At 35.1% G+C, this 19,150-nt stretch overlaps 1 protein-coding gene and 1 non-coding gene across 4 annotated transcripts in view; one reads left to right on the top strand and one right to left on the bottom strand.

Annotated features, from left to right (window-relative positions):
- KMT2E (lysine methyltransferase 2E (inactive)) overlaps positions 1-19,150 on the top strand; it is an 89,338-nt gene that overhangs the window by 11,531 nt on the left and 58,657 nt on the right. For 2 of the 3 annotated variants that reach the window (XM_037057065.1, XM_037057063.1), the window contains exons 2-3: positions 10,654-10,726; positions 13,644-13,828. In XM_037057065.1, coding sequence (XP_036912960.1) covers positions 13,758-13,828 — 71 coding nt within the window. In that variant the 5' untranslated portion in view covers positions 10,654-10,726; positions 13,644-13,757. The remainder of the gene's footprint in view (positions 1-10,653; positions 10,727-13,643; positions 13,829-19,150) is intronic. The other variant, XM_037057064.1, reaches the window with a different exon arrangement.
- On the bottom strand, positions 9,239-9,364 carry LOC118994456 (U6atac minor spliceosomal RNA). The gene has a single exon (XR_005068051.1). It is a non-coding gene; the product is annotated as a U6atac minor spliceosomal RNA (small nuclear RNA).

Genomic DNA, 19,150 nt, shown 5'->3' with positions numbered 1-19,150 from the left:
GAGAGATGTTGATCGGTTGCCTCCCCTATGCATCCAGACTGGCTTCGTGGACCTTTGTTCAGCTAGCTGAGTCACACCAGTCCGAGCTCTCATGAGATTTAAATTGTTCTCCTCTACTGGGAATTATAACCTAAGAATCCTGAAACACCAATTCAAAAGAACCTATGCACCCCAAGGTTCATAGCAGTGTTATTTACAATAGCCAGGTGCTGGAAACAGCCTAAGTGCTTATCCCCAAATGAGTGGATCAAAAAACTGTGGTACAGTTACACAATGGAATACTACATAGCAGAAAGAAAGAAGAAACTCCTGTCCTACCCTTCTCAACAGCATGAGTGGAACTGGAGAGCATTATGCTAAGTGAAATAAGCCAGGCAGTGAAAGACAGATACCATATGAGCTCACCTATTAGTGGAACCTAATCAACAAAATGATGGAGCAAAATAGAATCAGAGACAAAGAAATAAAGAACAAACTGACAGTGATGGGGGTGTGTAGGGGGATTACAGGGTAAAGGGAGGAGTCAACTCAAGGAACATGTTTAAAGGACCCATGGACAAGGACAATAGTGGGCGGGGGTGGGGGATGATTGAATGTAGAAGAGGGGAGTGTGCAGGGCAGGGGAGAGCAATGGGGGAAAAGTGGGGACAACTGTAATTGAACAACAATAAGTTTTTTTTTAATTGTTCTTTTCTTTTGGACCAGTCTAATTCTGATAATAAAGTAGATTCATGGAGTGGCAAATAGTTAAATGCCCTCTCTGTGAAGTATCCTGGTAGCTACTAATTTTGGCTTGCTAACCTTGCACATATTTCCTAAGGGAAGTAACTGATAATTGTGTTGGCTAATGTCCCTGGATCAGTTTGTGGAGTTTAAAAATTTTAGTCTTTAGTTGTTTGGTGTATTGTAATCTATTTGCTTTATGTTAATAGTAAACTATTAGTTATACATAAATGGAATAACTTCTTGAGTTTTGAATTCTGAGTTAAAACTGACAGATTTTTTAACCACTGGTTTATATTTTGATGCTTTATTTTGAAACAGCTCTTAGATGCATAATTTCCACGATTAAATCATCTACTTTACCCTATATGTATATATTACCTCTAAAGCTTAGAACACAGTGGCGAAGATCCCACCAAAGTTTAGGAGGAAAAGAAAGAGAGAGGGAAAGAAACATGGATGTGAGAGAAATACATTGATTGGTTGCCCCTCGTATGCATGCCAACATAGACTGAACCCTCAACATAGGCATGTGCCCTGACCAGGAACCGAACCCACAACCTTTCGGTTCACACGATGGTGCTCCAACCAACTGAGCCACACTGGCCAGGGTTCTGGCAAACATTTTAAATAAATGTATATCTTATACATGGCTGGGCATAGGAAACCAAACAGAAACGAATGTTTAGATCCAAGATGAATGGAGAGTAATAATGGGCAGGATTGAACCTTGTGAGATAACTACAGCTTGGGATAATAAGGGAAAGAGAAGTGGCTAGGAGGAAAACAAGGTTCCAGAAGGAAATCAATCACTAAGGTTCTTCACTGGCAGGTGTTTTGTTTTGTATTGATTTGCTGTTAATCTATGTTCATGTTCATCTAAAAGGGGAAGAGGGAGATTGAATGTGTTAAAGGGTATGTTTTAATCAAGATCAGCCCAGGTGGTATCTTAGGCACTGTGTTCTAGGCTTTAGAGCTAATTTACAGGGTCTGGCAGAAGTAATGCCTGCTTGCGTGTGGTTGGTAGAGTAATATGGGTGTAATAATTTATAGTTTTAATTTGAATATTTCACCTAAAATGTCATATGGTGTGCTTCAGTATAATATTTTTGTGTTACAGATTTACATGCTCTTGATTTTGTAAAAAAAAAAAAAAGGGATGTTATTTGTGCCAAACCCTGTATAAATATCTTAGTGCTTGCTATTGGGTGAAGTAGATGATTTAATTGTGGAAACTATGCATCTAACAGCTGTTTCAAAATAAAGTGTCAAACTATAAACCAGTGATTAAAATATACATTATTTAGAAGGTTACAAAGGGAAGAGATTAGTGTAGAGTAAGTTTTATCACTGGAATAGTTTTTTTGAGTTAATCTGGTCAGATTTTTGTTTATAGATTAGGAAACAGTCCTCAGGAGGTTCATCTACTACAGATCTCAGAAGCTAGTTTTGTGGCAGTGATGTTTAAGTTGGGATGTCAAGAAGGCTTCAGGGAAGCATTGGTAATTAAGTGATCCTTGCAAGTTTAATAAGATATTTATTGGGTGGGATGGATATAAATAAAAATGACTAGAAAGTTTGAACAAGGATATACCAACAATAGGAAAGAAACTGGCATAATAAAAAGATTTATATATTTGAATGTTAATATGGAATTAAACTAAGTGGTAAATTCCAAGATTAGGAACTTGACTCTAAGTACTGTGAGATACTATGCTTTTTTTCAAGAGGGCAAAGTTAGCAAACTAGTGGGTTTTGAGGTATATTTTGTTCAGTGTTTAAGCAGTTGTAAAATAGAGCACTGAAGTGAATGTCCAGCCCCACCCCCACCCCCCACTTTTTTTTAGATAGGACATGGGTCATAGCCCAGACCTACTAAATCAGTATCTCTGGAGTGAGGATGAGGAATATGTCATTTTTAACTGTGAACCTCAGGTGTATGAAAAGTAGCAGTCTGTGGGTCTGTGTTTGAGAACCACTGGTTTAAAGGTCAAATTAGATTACAGAGAGACCACTTAGAAAATTAGTCTGGTAGCCTTGGTCTGAGGTAAAGTATTGATGGATCAGAAGAATTTGTTTTAACTCTATTAGATTTGATGCACATTGTTTTTAGGTAGAGAAAAAGAGAAGACTCATGTCCTCTAGTCTAAAAGAAATGATTTAAAATAGTTATAGAAGAAATAGATAATTGTGGAGTGTGAGTAGTATATTATTTTACTTGAGATTAAAGAATGAGAGAATAAAATTATTACCAACTTTGTTTTAGTCAAAAAGAATGCCTTACCTGGCAGCATACATATTTGAATGCTAAAAAGAAGCATGAATAAACCACCTTATTAATAGTTTATATAAGAGCCCTGGCTGGTGTGGCTCAGTGGAATGAGTGCTGGCCTGTGAACCAAAGGGTTGCTGGTTCAATTCCCAGTCAGGGCGCATTCCTGAGTTGCCAGCCAGGTCCCAAATAGGGGGTATGTGAGAGACAACCACACATTGATGTTTCTTTCCCTCTTTCTCCCTCCCATCCCCTCTCTCTAAAAATAAGTAAAATCTTTTAAAAAATAAGTCTATATAAGAGATATATGTGACTAAAAGGTAAATGCAGGAATTTTGTTGTTTTGTTTGATTTTTTAATTACAACAGAGTTAACACTACTTTTTGGAAGTGTATTGTTTTCTTCCAGTGATTTTTTTCATACTTTTCTCCAGAAAGCCTTAGGCTTTCCATGGATCTTAACTGTTATGTGGAGGATGTGCAAGCAGGAACATACCCATACCAACGTCTTTAACAACAGGCAAAAAAATATGTCATAATAAATTTGAGGTACAAATGCCTACTGTACCCATTAGCAGACATCACTAATCACTTGTGGCCTTCGTTCATTATGTCTGGCTTTGGTCTTCTTAATACATCAAGTTGACACTAGCAATCATTGGGAAAAGCATAGGCGATTAAACTATTTTTTTTCATTCTAGATTCAAAATAGATGCTTAGATTTCTGTGTATGGTATCATTTGTAAGTTTCTATCAGTAAAAAAAAGTTTGAAAGTCACCATTGTAATGTAATTTATAAAATTAAATTTGTCATTTTGAGGTAATTTTAGATTCATGTGCAGTTATAAGGTATAATACAGAGAAACTCTGTATCCTTTGTCCAGTTCCCTCAACAGTAACATCTTCTAAAAACAAATACAGATTCATGATTTTATCTTTTATTGAATTTATTGGGGTGGCATTGGTTCATAAAACGATACAGGTTTCAAGTGTACAACTCAACAAGACATCTGCACACTGCATTGTGTGCCTGTCAGTCAAAAAAACCTCTTTTTTTGACCCCATGTATCCCCTTTGCCCACTTCTATCTACCTTCACCCCGCTTTCCCTCTGGCTCTCACCACACTGTTGTCCATGTCTGTGTCCATATATACACATATATATATATTTTGCCTAATTCCTTCATCTTCTTTCATCCAGCCCTCAAACCCCATCCCCCGACAGCTATCAGTCTGTTTCATGTATCCATGCCTATGTTTCTGTTTTGTTTGCATGACCAGAATATTGACATTGATAATGATCCACCCATTTTTGTTCAGATTTCCCCAGTTTAACTTTTTAGTCAGGTGTATGTGTATATTTATCACATATGTGAGTTCTTGTATCCACCACCACAGTTAAGATATAGAACAGTTCCATCACCACAAGGATCTCTGGTGTTGCCCTGTTGTAACTACATTAATCTGTTCTTTTTTTCTACAATTTGTTATTGAAGAATGGTATATACATGGAATCATATACAGTATGTGACCTTTTGGGATTGTCTTCTTTTCCCCACTGAGCATAGTTTCTTTGAGATTTATCTAAGCTGTTGCATGTATCAGTTGTTCCTTTGTGTTGCTAAATAGTGTTCTTATTTTCCTATTTGATAGTTACCACATAGAACTTGGAGCTTCAGAATTTTCCTTTTAAATATATAGAACATGCTATCTCTCATTTCTCTTGTTAATTTCCCTGACTCTGTATTCTCCTACTATCTCAATCCCCAGCTCTCCCAGGACAGCCGAAATTATAGTTTAAAACTTACTCATGTAGATGACAGTATTTTCTTTTACCTGAAGTTTTAGACTCCATTAGGTGTGTGGTGTTATACCTTATAGTGCTCCCTACCTTTTTAAGCAAAAGTAAATTTTATGTAATTATTATAAATTAAAAATTCTTTTTCTTCTGCAGTTATATAGTGAGCAGTATATTGTAAGATACATAGTTGTGGGCAATATGGCAAGTAAAGAATGGGAATAGGTAACTTTTTTTTTCTTTTTTAAAATCCTTACCTGAGGATATGTTTATTGATTTTTTTAGAGAGAAATAGCGATGTGAGAGAGAAACATTGATTGGTTGCCTCCTGTGTGTGCCCTGACCGGGAATTGAACCCACAACCTTTTAGTGTATGGGACACCTTCCACCCAGCTGAGTCACCCAGCCAGGGCAATAGGTAACTGTTTTAGAATGAAATCACTTTTTTTAGTTTTATTCTTTGGTATGTACAAAGACTAAACTCATTCAACAGCTTTGCATGTGTAGGAGAAAGAAATTGTACATTTATACCTGTAAAATCTGATCTAACCAGATTTTAACCACCGAATTGCCACTTGTATGAAAGTCCACATTTTATTAGATTTTACAGCAGACTTTAGTGATCTCCAACACTTTGGGACATGACAAATGTTAATAAAAAATAATAGCAATGGTGCATAAGCAACTGGATAGTATCGAAATTAATTATTTTAATTTGAGGGTGTTTTGGGGTTGTGATGGAGTATTCCAGTACTTTAGCTAGTTGCAGAATTTGGGTTTAGAATGGCTTCCCCAAAACCTTGGTAGAAAGATACCCCATTAAATAATGCCAATGAAATAGTTCACTGTATCATATTCATACATATATATTTTGAATTAATGGACTTTATTTTTTAGAGCAATTTGAGGATCACCTCGGAATTGAGTGGAAAGTACAGAGTTCCCACATACCTCCTCCCAACACACAGGCACAGCCTTGTCTACCATCAACATTCTTCATCATTATGGTACATTTGTCATATTCATTGAACCAACATTGACACATCCTTATGAACCAAAATGTGTGGTTTTACATTATGGTTCACTCCTTGTGTTCATGTATTTTTTTTTAAGGTTATTCTTCTTATTATTTTACTTTAATTCTAAGTGAGCTTAAAGCTATAGCAGACTGGGCTGCAAGGTAAACTGGTATGGAGTTCCAAAAACTACTGGTTGATTTTGGAAAGTACATCCTTCATTCTCGACTATATAGGGATGGTTTGGTGCTCATTGGGTATTTTCATAAGAAGTGTCATTGGTTTATTATTTATTTATATTTAATCTTTACTGTATTTTTTTCCATTATAACCCCTTATAACCCCTTCCCAACAGCAATCACCACACTGTTGTCCATGTCTTAAGTCCTTTTTCCATTTTTCTCATTGGTATATCCTTTAAAGAGTTTAATCTTATCAAGCCAATCTGTTTTGACAAAAAATCTATAACAAGGGTTTTGGGGTCTATATGGACTATGTACTGTATTTGGCCATGTATAATGCATTCCCATGTTTTTGGCCCAGACTTAGGAAAAAATTCTTTGTTTTAATTTTTTTATTCAGTTTTTTGTTTATTTGTATTTAAGAACAACAGAGATTATTGTATTCCAGGATATTATTTTGCATATGGACATCATCATTGCTTTCTAGAGTTACACTTTTAATGCATAAGCATAAATAAAAGAATTAAAAACATTTATATAGGTATGGAATTAGTACTACCCATGTATAATATGCATCCTTAATTTTCCCTCAAAAATGTGGGCAAAAAAGTGCACATTATACACAGCAAAATATGGTATTTAACTGTTACTCTGTACACATGTTTTTAGCTTAAGAGAATAACTGAAATGATGTTTTCGGAATTTGTAATAAAGAGATTTTGCTGTTGACCTCCCCCCCCCAATGTTACTGGGTTGGCCAAATTTTTCATATGGTTTTAAAGTAAAAATAAAAGATATTTTTCATTTTTTCCCAATAATTTTATTGAGCAACATACTCACCATTTTGTTCCACAGCCTTCTGTCTTTTAGGCAATTTCATAATTCCATCTTTCCAAATTTTTTTATCTTTTTGAGCAGAGAACTGTTTAAGGTGCCTTTTGCAGTCTTCCAAGGAATCGAAATGTTTTCCATTAAGGGAATTTTATACAGACCAAAATAAATGGAAATCTGAAGTTGCAATGTCTGGTGGATACAGTAGATGAATCAGAACTTCCCAGCCAAGCTGTAACAGTTTTTGCCTGGTCATCAAAGAAACATGTGGTCTTGTGTTATCCTGATGGAAGATTACATGTTTTCTGTTGGCTAGTTCCAGATGTTTTTCGTTGAGTGCTGCTTTCAGTTGGTCTAATTGGGAGCAGTACTTGTTGGAACTAATTGTTTGGTTTTCTGGAAGGAGCTCACAAAGGAGCCTTTCCAGTCCCACCATATACACATCACCTTCTTTGGATGAACACCAGCCATTGGTGTGTGTGGTTGGTGGTGGTTCATTTCACTTGCCCCTGGATCTCTTCTGTTCCGTATGATTGTAGAGTGTCACTTTCCATCACCCATCACAATTTGTTTTTTAAAAAAACTTTTTATGTTTAAGTAGAGAATCACATGTGGAAATATGGTCAAGGAGGTTTTTTTTCCTCTTATGTGGAACCCAAACATCAAAACAATACAGCCAAGCTGGTGCAGATGATTTTCAATGCTTGATTTGAATATTTTGAGTATATTAGTTGTCTCCTGTGTGGTATAACATTGATTGCTCTAAATTAATGCCTCAAATGATAGCTGTCAATTTCATCTGGTCTGTTTGATTGTGAAGCATCTTCCAGTGAGAAATCTCCAGCATGAAACTTGGCAAACCACTTTGGACATGTTTGATCAGTCACAGTACCTTCTCTATACACCTCACAAATCTTTTTTTTTTGAGTTTCAGTTGTGTTTTTATCTTTCTTGAAATAATAAAGCCCAATATGCCAACAACGTTGCTTATTTTCTTCCATCTTCAGTATTAACTTGGGTACCCAAGAATTAATTTTGATGTTTTTTTAATGTGACAGCAGTCACAATACAATCTAACAAAATTGTTTTGAATGAAGTTAAAGACAACTAAGGACTACTAGAGCCATCTTACGGAAAAAACCTGATTGAACTGCTTGGCCAGCCCAATATTTTGTATTAGTTTCACTTGTACAGAATAGTGGTTAGGCAGTGTGTAATAAAGAGGTTTGTCTGTTGCCCTGGCTGGGTGGCACAGTTAGTTGGAGTGTTGTCTCCTACACCAAAAGGTTGTGGGTTCAATTCCAAGTTAGAGCAGATACCAGGGTTCCGTCCGGTTGGTCCCAGGTCAGGGTGCATATAGGAGGCAACCAGTTGATGTTTTTTCTCTCTTCCTCCCCCTGCCCCCCAGGCTCCCTCCCTCTCTCTGTAACATCAATAAACATTGTCTGGAATGGATCAGAACTTCTTAATAGTTTACTTGAACTTCATAAATATAATAAGTGAGAATTGTTCCCCAACACTTGTCTTTTAAACGAGTGACTAAATATGTATGCAATTCTCAGAAATTTTACCTGGTTATCATAGAAAACACTTAAGTGCCATACACAATCCTTAAAACAATTCAGATATACTGTGTTCTGTGGTTATTCCTATTTACAAATGAGAAACTAAGGCTTCAAAAGAGTAAGTAACCATTATTGATAAGGGACAGATTTTGAAAGCTGAATGATTGCTACTTTGTTTTTTTCTTTTTAATATATTTTATTGATTATGCCATTACAGTTGTCCCATTCCCCCCTTCATTCCCCTCCACCCTGCACACCCCCTCCCCCACCATTCCCCCTAGTTTATGACCACTTGTCTCTAGTTCTTTAGATTCTATATTTCCCCTACTATTCTTGCCCCCCCATCTATTTTCTACCTACTGTCTATGCTACTTATTCTCTGTACCTTCTCCCCCCTTCTCCTCCTCCCACTCCCCTGTTGCTAACCCTCCATGTGATCTCCATTTCTATGGTTCCGCTCCTGATCTAGCTGTCCTCTTGGTTTGCTTTTGTTTTAGGTGTGGTTGTTAATAACTGTGAGTTTGCTGTCCTTTCACTGTTCATGTTTTTTTATCTTCTTTTTCTTATATAAGTCCCTTTAACATTTCATATAATAAAGGCTTGGTGATGATGAACTCCTTGAATTTGATCTTATTTGAGAAGCACTTTATCTGCCCTTCCATTCTAAATGAAAGCTTTGCTGGATAGAGCAATTTTGGCTGTAGGTCTTTGGATTTCATGACTTGGAATACTTCTTTCCAGCCCCTTCTTGCCTATAAGGTCTCTTTTGAGAAATCAGCTGACAGTCTGATGGGAACTCCTTTGTAGGTGACTATCCCCTTATCTCTTGATGCTTCTAGGATTCTCTCCTTTGTAAAGACAGTGGTTAGGTGCCACGAAGTAGGTGGCAATGCCTTAACCATATGCATGTTGTTAGGGCCAAGGGCCTCTGCCATCCTTGTCAAGGGAAATGCTAACTGTCTCTCATTTCATACAACACTAGTTGCTACTTTGATACTGAATTTTAAGTAGTTACGGTTTGGTAGAATTTTACTAAACATGGTAGTGAAACTGATACTTTTAAATTAAAAAAAAATTTAAAGATTGTATTTATTTTTAGAGAGAGGGGAAGGGAAGGAGAGAGGGAGAGAAACATCAGTGTTTGGTTGCCTCTTACAATCCTCCAACTGAGGACCTGGCTGCAACCCAGCCAGGCATGTGCCCTAACTGGGAATTGAACCAGTAACCTTTTGGTTCATAGGCCGACACTCAATCCACTGAGCCACACCAGCCAGTGCTAAATAAACTTAATGAGGGCAGTTTAATTTCTGATTTAAAATGAAGTCTCTGGTTTGTGGTCCCTTACAATTTCTTTCAAGTTTATTTATTTCATTTCTATTAGTAGTTCAGCTCAAAATTAACCCATTTATTCCCTTAGTGATACATGTCCAAATACAAACATTGACTTAATATTAAATATTATTTGAGCTCTGTGTAAGGCGCTTATCAAGGACAGAAAGATAGTAATAACTGACCTTTTCCTCAAAGAGATTACTTTAGATTGAGCATTTTTATTTGTAATTTTGGAAGGTAAAAGTTATCATTTCCCTCCTGTCTGCCTTTGGGTATCATATTAATCTTTTCAGCAATATTTTTTTTTGTTTTCTGAGCTTTTTAACATGGCCTTAAAAGTAGCTTTAGTCTTCCAGTTTTTCTGATAGTGTTTTTTTTTTAATCCTCACCTGAGGATATGTTTATTGATTTTTTTTTGCGAGAGAGCAATAGAAACATTGATATGAGAACAATCATCTGTTGCCACCAATATGCACCCCTAGTGGGGATAGAACTCACAACCTAGGTATGTGCCCTGACTGAGGATTGAACTTGCAGCCTTTTGGTGTATGGCATGACGCTCCAACCAACTGAGCCACCCTGCCAGAGTTGATAGAGTGTTTTCTAGTTTAACGGCTTTCCTTGCCTTTAACTCTTTTTTTTTTGTAATTTAGAGTTTTGTTTTGGCATCATTGCCAATGCTTTGCTAAATCTGTTTTTAATATTGTATTTTCCAGTTTGTTTTTAGTTTGATTTGGTTTCTAGCTTTAATTGTTGCCTTTACTTGTGTTTACATTTATATGTCTAAAAAAGTAAAGAATATACTTATCTTTTTAAGAATTAGCTGCTGTCTTTGTGTGAGTCCCTTTGGTTTTAGGAGCCATGTTAGATGAACGTACCTATAATTTTATGCGATTTAAAAACAGCTCAATACTCCTATGTTCACTTGGTTTCTAGGTCTATTCTGGATAGCAGGTTTTGTGAAGACATTTATTCTTTCTTGGACCTCAGATTTACCAGACATCTCATGGTATTTCCTTTTATATTATTTTTAATGGCTGCCATTTATTCTCAATGTATTTTGTATATATTTTACTTGCTAGTTGGATAACCAGGGTTTTTTTTTATTCACATACAACATGTGAAAGCTTTGTGCTGATTGTTTAGATTGTATTGAATTGTTTTTTCCTCTGGTTGTACCTGTGTTATTATAAGCTCACGTCTTTTATGCTTACTACATTGCCAGAGTAACCTTTTTTTAAAGATTTTCTCTTTTTAAAAAAATTTTGTTAAGGCACAGTGCTTTAACTGTAATGAATTTATGATTTTATTAAGTATCAACTGGGGTTTTAAACAGTGAGTTTTCTGGCTGTAGAGTTTTTTGGTATTAATGAATATAGTTATTTGCCAATTTATGGTCTCAAGAGACATGACTTCTTGTCTTCTGATCTTTTTGTGAGTTCTTCCCTATTGAATCAAACTCAGAGTCTGTGATTCTGTTTCACATATGCTGATTTGTCTTTATCCTGGGGGCGACCTTCTGTGTTTTTTAGAGATGCTTTTCTGGAGAGGTGTCATATAGTTGTTTTTATAGCACTTAATTATATAGGTTGATAACTCATTTGATATTGAGGCCAGTGCTACAATTTTATTCTGGTGCTCTTAATTCATTCACCAATCCTTTGTAGAGTGCCTGTTATGTCCCAGGCACTGTGTGGGGTGTGAGAGACAGGCAGCAATCACGCACATATAAGCCGTTGTCTGAAATAGGCTTATGGCAAACTCTTCACTGCTATTTTTAAAAAAACTTAATTGTAGTGTTTATTCAGGATTGTATATTTATTCAATATATACAAATAGGGTGTGCTGGTAAGTACCTATTTAAAAAGTTTCTTTTAGGTTGGAAATATTACTCAGTTACCTAAAAGAACACATAATGATTTGATTTCTGCTTTCCTTTTTCTGCCTCTGTTTCTAAAAAAAAAAAAGCACAACTAAATATTTAACAACATATATCTAAAATATAAGATTTGCAATGAATTTAAAATATAGATAAGCTGAGTGAAAAATATCTACCAACTAGAAGCTACCAAAAGGAAGAAAAATATTTTTAAAAATTGTAATTGTTATCTGTTATTAGCTCCAAGCCTTCAGCATTTTAGAGAAACACAGAACTACTTAATATTTGAATAGAACAAACTTACAGTTTTGTATATTGCTTGCATTTTGTCATTTAGAAATTTTATAGCTTTCTATAGGTTAATAAATATGGCTTTTATGAAGTGATTAATGTGACAAATGCAGAATATGTAGGACAACTTTTTCTTTTTTTCCTTCTGCTTTGTTTTTAGAGGATGATTTTAATTTGATGGAACAAGCCCTAAAAACATGGCATGTAAAGAACCATAATTACTTTGTTTTCAAAACTATTAGAAGATTCTCTTTAAATGAGAACTAGAGAATTTTTCTATCCACGTGTGTGTGTGTGTGTGTGTGTGTGTGTGTGATGATATAAGAGTAACTGTTCTTATGAGGCTGCTACTTGCTGATTGCTAAATATGTGTAATGCAATGTATGAAGTACTTTGCATTCCTTATTTTCTTTTCTTCACAGGAACTCTAAGAGGATAAACGCCCATTTTATAAATTAGGAACTTGATGCCTAAAGAGGTTCAGGGTTTATGTTTTAAACTTTTAGGTGCAGTTGCCTATTATTGTATATTTTTATGATAATAACTTGTAATCTAGTAGCTCTCCCTGAGTCATATATGGTTTAAAAGTAAAGACTAGTATTCTTGGGGAATTCAAACCACAATTACCACCTTATTTTCCTATTTTGGTATTTTCCCTGATAAGGTATCAGCTCACAGTCTGCATCTTCTTTCAAATAGGAATTAACCTGAGTAGGAACTCTCAAGTTCACTTGTAAAAATTAAAGATAAATACAAGAATTACTGTTTGAGGAAATTGCTTTTCAGTATTTCAGGTATAACATGACAGGGTTCCAACTGTTGCTCTTTTCCTGTTTATAGGATTATCTCTATCTGTTTTGGTCCTGAGTTGTACTATATCATTGCTGAAAAGATTTTGAGTAGATATTTCACAAACTATACATGTAGCAGGTGTTATACAGTGAGTCTAGATTTTAAAAATTAATGTTGAAATTGAATATATTTTTGTCATTATGGTAAATTTTTTTTACAAAACATTCCAAGCATATAAGTTTTCTTTACTAATCATCTGCAGTAAAGACATAGAAAACCCCCTCAGTGTACATGTGTTCCTGTAATATGGAAAATAATCAACCACTGTAAAAACAGTTGGTTTTATTACAAATAAAATAGCTTTCCTTTTCTACATACATAAACAATAGCATGGAATTGGTTCAAATCCTGTTTTATCTCTTAAACCGAGCTACCTTGGTTAAGTTATTTAACGTTTCTTGCTGTTGTTGCTCCTCAGTGGTGAAATGGAGATCCATATCTCAGAGTTGTAGGGATTAAATAGATCATCCATGTAAAAGCTTAGTATGGTGCTAGTTCATAGTAAGTACTCAATATTCATTAATTTTTAGATCACACTGAACCAAGACGACTTACTTTTGGATACTAGTGCTATAAGAAATTACATTTATTTTTAAAAGTGAATAATACAGTATTTGTTCGTTCTTCACTAAGCACTGTAAATAGTGATCCTCCTTTTGGCATCCTAAATTCATTTCCTAAGAAAGATTATGAGTCTTTTTTTTTTTTTTACCACAGTCACATCATGTAATTCTAGAAAAATAAACAAAAGAGATTTCCTGAGCATATTCTAATGTATATCAATATTTTAATAAAGAATGCTTTCCTTATGTTTTTTACTTACTGTTAATTGTTATAGTGTGAATGTTGCTGGGAATAGGAAGATGATTTTTTAAAACTTTTTTTCCCCTTTTCTTTTAAACAGGGTTTGTGGATGCACTTAGATGTTTGCAATGAGCACTGTGGCTGGCATGCCCCAGTGTTTTGGATACCAATGCATAGGACTCCATAGTAATCGAATTTATCAGAGGCGAACGTCATGAGCATAGTGATCCCATTGGGGGTCGATACAGCAGAAACGTCATACTTGGAAATGGCTGCAGGCTCAGAGTAAGTATTCTAAGGTATTTTTGAATAAGGAAAGGCAAAATATTTCATACAGTTATTTTACCACAATGAAGCAGTGCTTGATTTGCATTTATATTTTTCTCATTTTAGACTCTTGGCTAAAATAAAATACCAGAAGATTAAAGGCAAAAATCTCTTTAACTAAAATTACTTTTATAAATAACTTTTGAGTCAAGATGATATGTCTTTTACTAAGTTTAAAATTTATTAATTTTCAGAGAGAGAGAGACAGAGAGAGAAACATCAGCTTGTTGTTCCACTTATTTATGCATTCATTGGTTGATTCTTGTATGTGCCCTGACTGGGGATTGAACTCAGAACCTTGGTGTATCGGGACAGTGCTATAAACAACAGGGTTGAAAACAAAATTCCAACCATTTATTTATTTTTTATTTTTATTTTTTCATCCTTGACTAAGGATACGTTTATTGATTTTAGAGGGGAAGGAATGGGTTCAGAGAGAGAAATAATGAGTTGCATCCCGTACGCATCCCAACTGGGGATCTAACCTGCAACCTAGGTATGTGCGCTGACTCACAATCAAACCCACAGCCTTTTGGTGCATGGGATGATGCTCCAACCAACTGAGCAACCCAGCCAGGGTTCAAGCCTTTTTTAAATAAGAAAAAGGGGATGTTTTCTGCTGGATGATTATTTTGCTATTTTTTGCTTTTATGGGAGTCATTTCTAATGGATTCAGTGAAGTGTTCTTATTTTGCTTCTAGGCTATTTGGTCTAGGCAGTTGTATGGATAGATTTTGTTTTATCTTGGTTTCAAATGATCAGCCACTTCGACAGTAAGTTATTGCTGTGAAAATTGATTATTTGTTTTTGGAATTGTAAGGGATTCAAGTGATAGTTAGAAGTTGAAGGATGGAACAATGGATATGTTTGTTCTCTGATTCAGTATATAGTTGCTTAATAGGACTCTTATTGACCAGAAAGTTAACTTAAATTTTTTTAAAAAGGAAATTTATTTTGGGGTTGCTTGAGATAGTATACAGAAAGGATGAAAATTCTTATTCTTTTGCTGGCATTTCCAGTGGCATATTTACCACTGCTTCTTATGCTATCAGGGAAGACAGTGATGCTCTCTAATATGTAATATGTTAAAATGTACTATACAGTTCATCTAACTGTATGATTATTATAATGTAATTTTAAGAACCATTATGTTTTTTGTACTGTGTATGAGTTATTTTTATTGTAAAATAATAGATTTACAGAGAAGACACTCTTGTGATAGTTGACTGCTGTCCAAATAGGGCCTCTACTAAGAAAAGAACCTGGAAGAAGAACTTGAGAGGCAAGGGGTTCCAAGTCTGAAGTACTAGTCTTAATGTAAAGCATCTTATAGATACAAATTCATATCTGGTAATAGTTATAGTCATTTATTGGTAATAATCAAAGATTCTTTGTGTCTTTGATAGTATTTTTTAAAATATTTATTTATCTTTAGAGGGGAAGGGAAGGAGAGAGGGAGGGAAATATCAATGTATGGTTGCCTCTTGTATGTCCCCTGCTGGGAACTGGCCTGCAACCCAGGCATGTGCCCTGAATGGGAATCGAACTGCAATCCTTTGGTTCGCAGGCCCATGCTCAATCCACTGAGCTACACCAGCCAGGGTAATAGTATTTTTTAAAATTAGCCTTTTAAGCAATTAATACAAGAAAGAATTCATGAAATGTTATTTATATACTAGATAGTAACTTGTCTAGTAACACCATGTGAGATATACCCGTGCCTTGTTTGAATGCCTGTTATGGCTACTATAAGCAGTTCGTAATGAAATTAAATTATGAAAACCACATAATTGTACAGTTAAAATAGAATGAGTAATACACAGAAAGAGCAGTATAGGGAATAGTCTCCTGCGTATTTTCTTTATTAAAAACATGTATAAAGTATTAATGGAATACAAGTATGATTTACATTATGGAGCCAAATCTTTTCTGATGTAGATGTGGTCATTTTTATTATAGAAAAATTATCAAGTTTGTAGGTAATTATAGAATGACTATCTTTGAAGAAGTATTTTGTTTTAGGAAATTTTGTTTTTATATTCTACATACAGGTATATGCCACTTAAGCATAGTTCCCCCCACTCAGTGGACACAAAGTATAGCTGGTGCCAATTTTTACTTTGGCACAACCATCAGACTTTTTTTTTTTGGTTTAATTTTTGAATCTTTAAATTCTCTTTTTAAACATAAAGCCTGGGAGTTCGAAAAAAACCTTAAATCCTGGAGGCTTGAAAAAAACCATAAATCGTATTTTGACAGAAACATAAAGCTTTTGGAGCTGTATGAGAAAAGGTGTTTGTTTGTTTGTTTATGTTTCTCACCCAAGGATTAGGGAGAAAGGAAAGGGTGGGAGAGAGAAACACTGATCAGTTGCCTCCTGTACACACCCCAACTGGGGTTGGAACCCACAACCTATGTATGTGGCCTGACTGGGAGTGGAACCTGCCACCTTTTGGTGTACAGGATGATGCTCTACCCCACTGAACCACCTGGTCAGTGTTGTTTTTATAAGAACTTTTGATATAATTAACATGTTGCTTTCTTTCAATTTCAAATACACAATCAAAAGATAACTATAGTTGTGTAAGATGCAGACTGCTGGAGGATGGGGTGCATGGGACTTCCATGTACATTTCTTTGTAAACCTGCTATGAGACTACATAATTGTTTCAAAGTAAAATGTTTGTTTTAAAAAGAGAGAATTACATCTTGTACTCATGTGACTACATACTGTTTATGTTTGTTAGGTGTTTTTTTTTAATCTTTGCCCAAGGATACATTTATTGGTTTTTTTAGAGAGAGGGGGACAGACAGAGACAGAGACAGAGAGACATTGATGTGAGACAGAAACTGGACCCGTATACTCCCCCACTGGGGACCAAATCCACAACCTAGGTATGTGCCCTGACTGGGAATTGAACCCGCGACCTTCTATGCACGGGAGGACACTCCAACCAACCAAGCCACTCTGACCAGGGCTATGTTAATTGCTTTAAAAGAGAATGAAAAAAAATTGTACTGCTAAAATACAGTGTATCACTAATTTAAGATTTAGGAGGTACTTCGTTATTTTTTTAAAGATTTTATTTATTTTTAGAGAGAGGGGAAGGGAAGGAGAAAGGGAGAGAAACATAATGTGTGGTTGCCTCTCGCACCTGCCACAGCCCCCCACCACCCTGCCCTAGACCCCCCAGGGACCTGGTGTGCAACCCCGGCATGTGCCCTGACTAGGAATCAAATTGACGACCCTTTGGGTTGCAGGCCAGCACTCAATCCATTCAGCCACACCAGCCAGGGCCAGGTACTTAGTTACTATTTATTGAATGAATTAGTGTACTAGACCAAACTTATACTCTCTTCTAAGGCTATAAAAGAGATTTTTTTTTGATCACTTAGATTTCATCTAGTCTATCTGTAGCATCTTATAGATAGGAAATTGAAGATCTAGCTCAGGATCAGTGGAGAATGGATTTGTCAAATTGTTTCAATATTTCCATATTCAGTAACATATTCTCTTGGATTATTGTGTCTCTAAAATACAAGTCATTTTTCTCACCAAGTCCAATTTATTCTTTGTTAGATATGTGTTTTCCTCTCATCACTAAATTTTGAAAATCTTGGGTTTGTTTTGGCTTTCCTTTAGAGTTAGGAACTTGTATTTTACTCCTTTTTCTTCATTACCTTGCTAAGAATTGATTCTTCCTGAATATTTGGACTAAAAAAAAGTTTTAAAATACTTTAGGAATACTTAATTAGTGAAAATAGTCCATGATTTAGGGATATCTGTTTTAATAAGATTAAAATTTGGTTTTACTAGCCTAAGCTTTTTCTTAAGCAATTATAAACATTTTCATAGTCAAATTTAACAGATGTTTTATTTAAAAATAACTTTTTACTATATATAGTTTTAACAAATCAAAACCTAGATGTTGGTGAATACAAATGGAGAAGCCAGTGGCTATAGCTGAGATTCTAACATACCATAAAAAGCTGTGCATAATAGCCACTCTTAGATCTCAGCAGGAAGCTTTGATCTCTATTTTGTTTGTCTTGAGATTTGAAAAATACCAGAACAACATACAGGGTAAACGTGATGACCGACTGGTTTTCTCACTAGTGTTTGGTGTAATCCTTGGTACAGTTGAAAATGTTAATGGGTAAGGATATATTTAAGGGGAAAACTGAACTGAGTATAAATATTTTTTAAAAACTTGGTAAGCACAATGATAACAACTGGAATGCCTTTCTTACTGGGAAGCTATATCTGTCAAGTTTTTTAATTAACTGTCCATAAATGAGGCTAATACTAGAAGTAGACTTCTTCCTTCTAGCATACTTTCATAGGATAATACCAACAATCCAAGAAATAGCACATTTTGGATCATCATTTATAAACATCAGATTTGTGGAGAATGGTATTCTAGAGGTTCAGGTTACAAAGGTGAATTGTAAGCTTTTATCCTCACTCTTAAGGAAATTATAATTAGATGAAAAATCAGAACTGTGTGTAGAAATATAATGTGAGATATATGCATACTTTACAATTTTCTAGTAGCCATATTAAAAAGGTTTTTAAAAAGTGAAAATAATTTTGTTAAATCTTTTATTTAACCGAGTATATCCAGAGTATTATCATTTTAACATCTAATCAGTATAAAAATACTAACGAAATATTTTTTGTTTTATTTTTCACACTAAGTGTTTAAAATCTGGTATGTATTTTGTACTTCCAGCACTTGTCATTTTTAACTGGTCACATTTCAAGTGCTCAGTAGCATCTATATGTAGTGGCTTACTGTATTGGATGGAGAAGCTGTAGGCTGAGGAATAAAGGGGTAGGACTCAGAGGAGAAGAGAACAGTGAAGCCTAGGCTGGTTCCAACAGTTGTGAAAGTGAGATCGTAACAGTCTACCTCCTTTTGAATAAGAAAGATACAGATATAGCTGTTATGCAGATGTTCTCATTTTATAGGTGAGGGGACTGAAGTCAGCAGATAAATGGCAGGTAAAATTTAATGATGTGTTGATTTGAGGCCTTTTCTGTCACAGCTTCTGTACTAATATTACAAAGAATGATTTTTATAACGTAACTGCCTTGTTTTGATACATGGTTTTATGTAATTAGTAGTTTCAATTTTAGAAGTAGTAAATTTGGCATAATAAATGACTGTAATAACAATCATTTTCAGGCCTTTGCTCATGATAAGGAATGTAAAAGAAAATCTAGAGTCTGTTATCACTGGATTAGATAGGAAAGTTGAGTCAGAGTTCAGTTGTTTA

Source organism: Sturnira hondurensis, unplaced genomic scaffold, assembly GCF_014824575.4.
Source record: "Sturnira hondurensis isolate 20B ecotype Veracruz unplaced genomic scaffold, ASM1482457v3 Scaffold0009314, whole genome shotgun sequence".
NCBI lineage: Eukaryota > Metazoa > Chordata > Mammalia > Chiroptera > Phyllostomidae > Sturnira > Sturnira hondurensis.
This window is presented reverse-complemented; position numbering and strand designations above follow the sequence as displayed.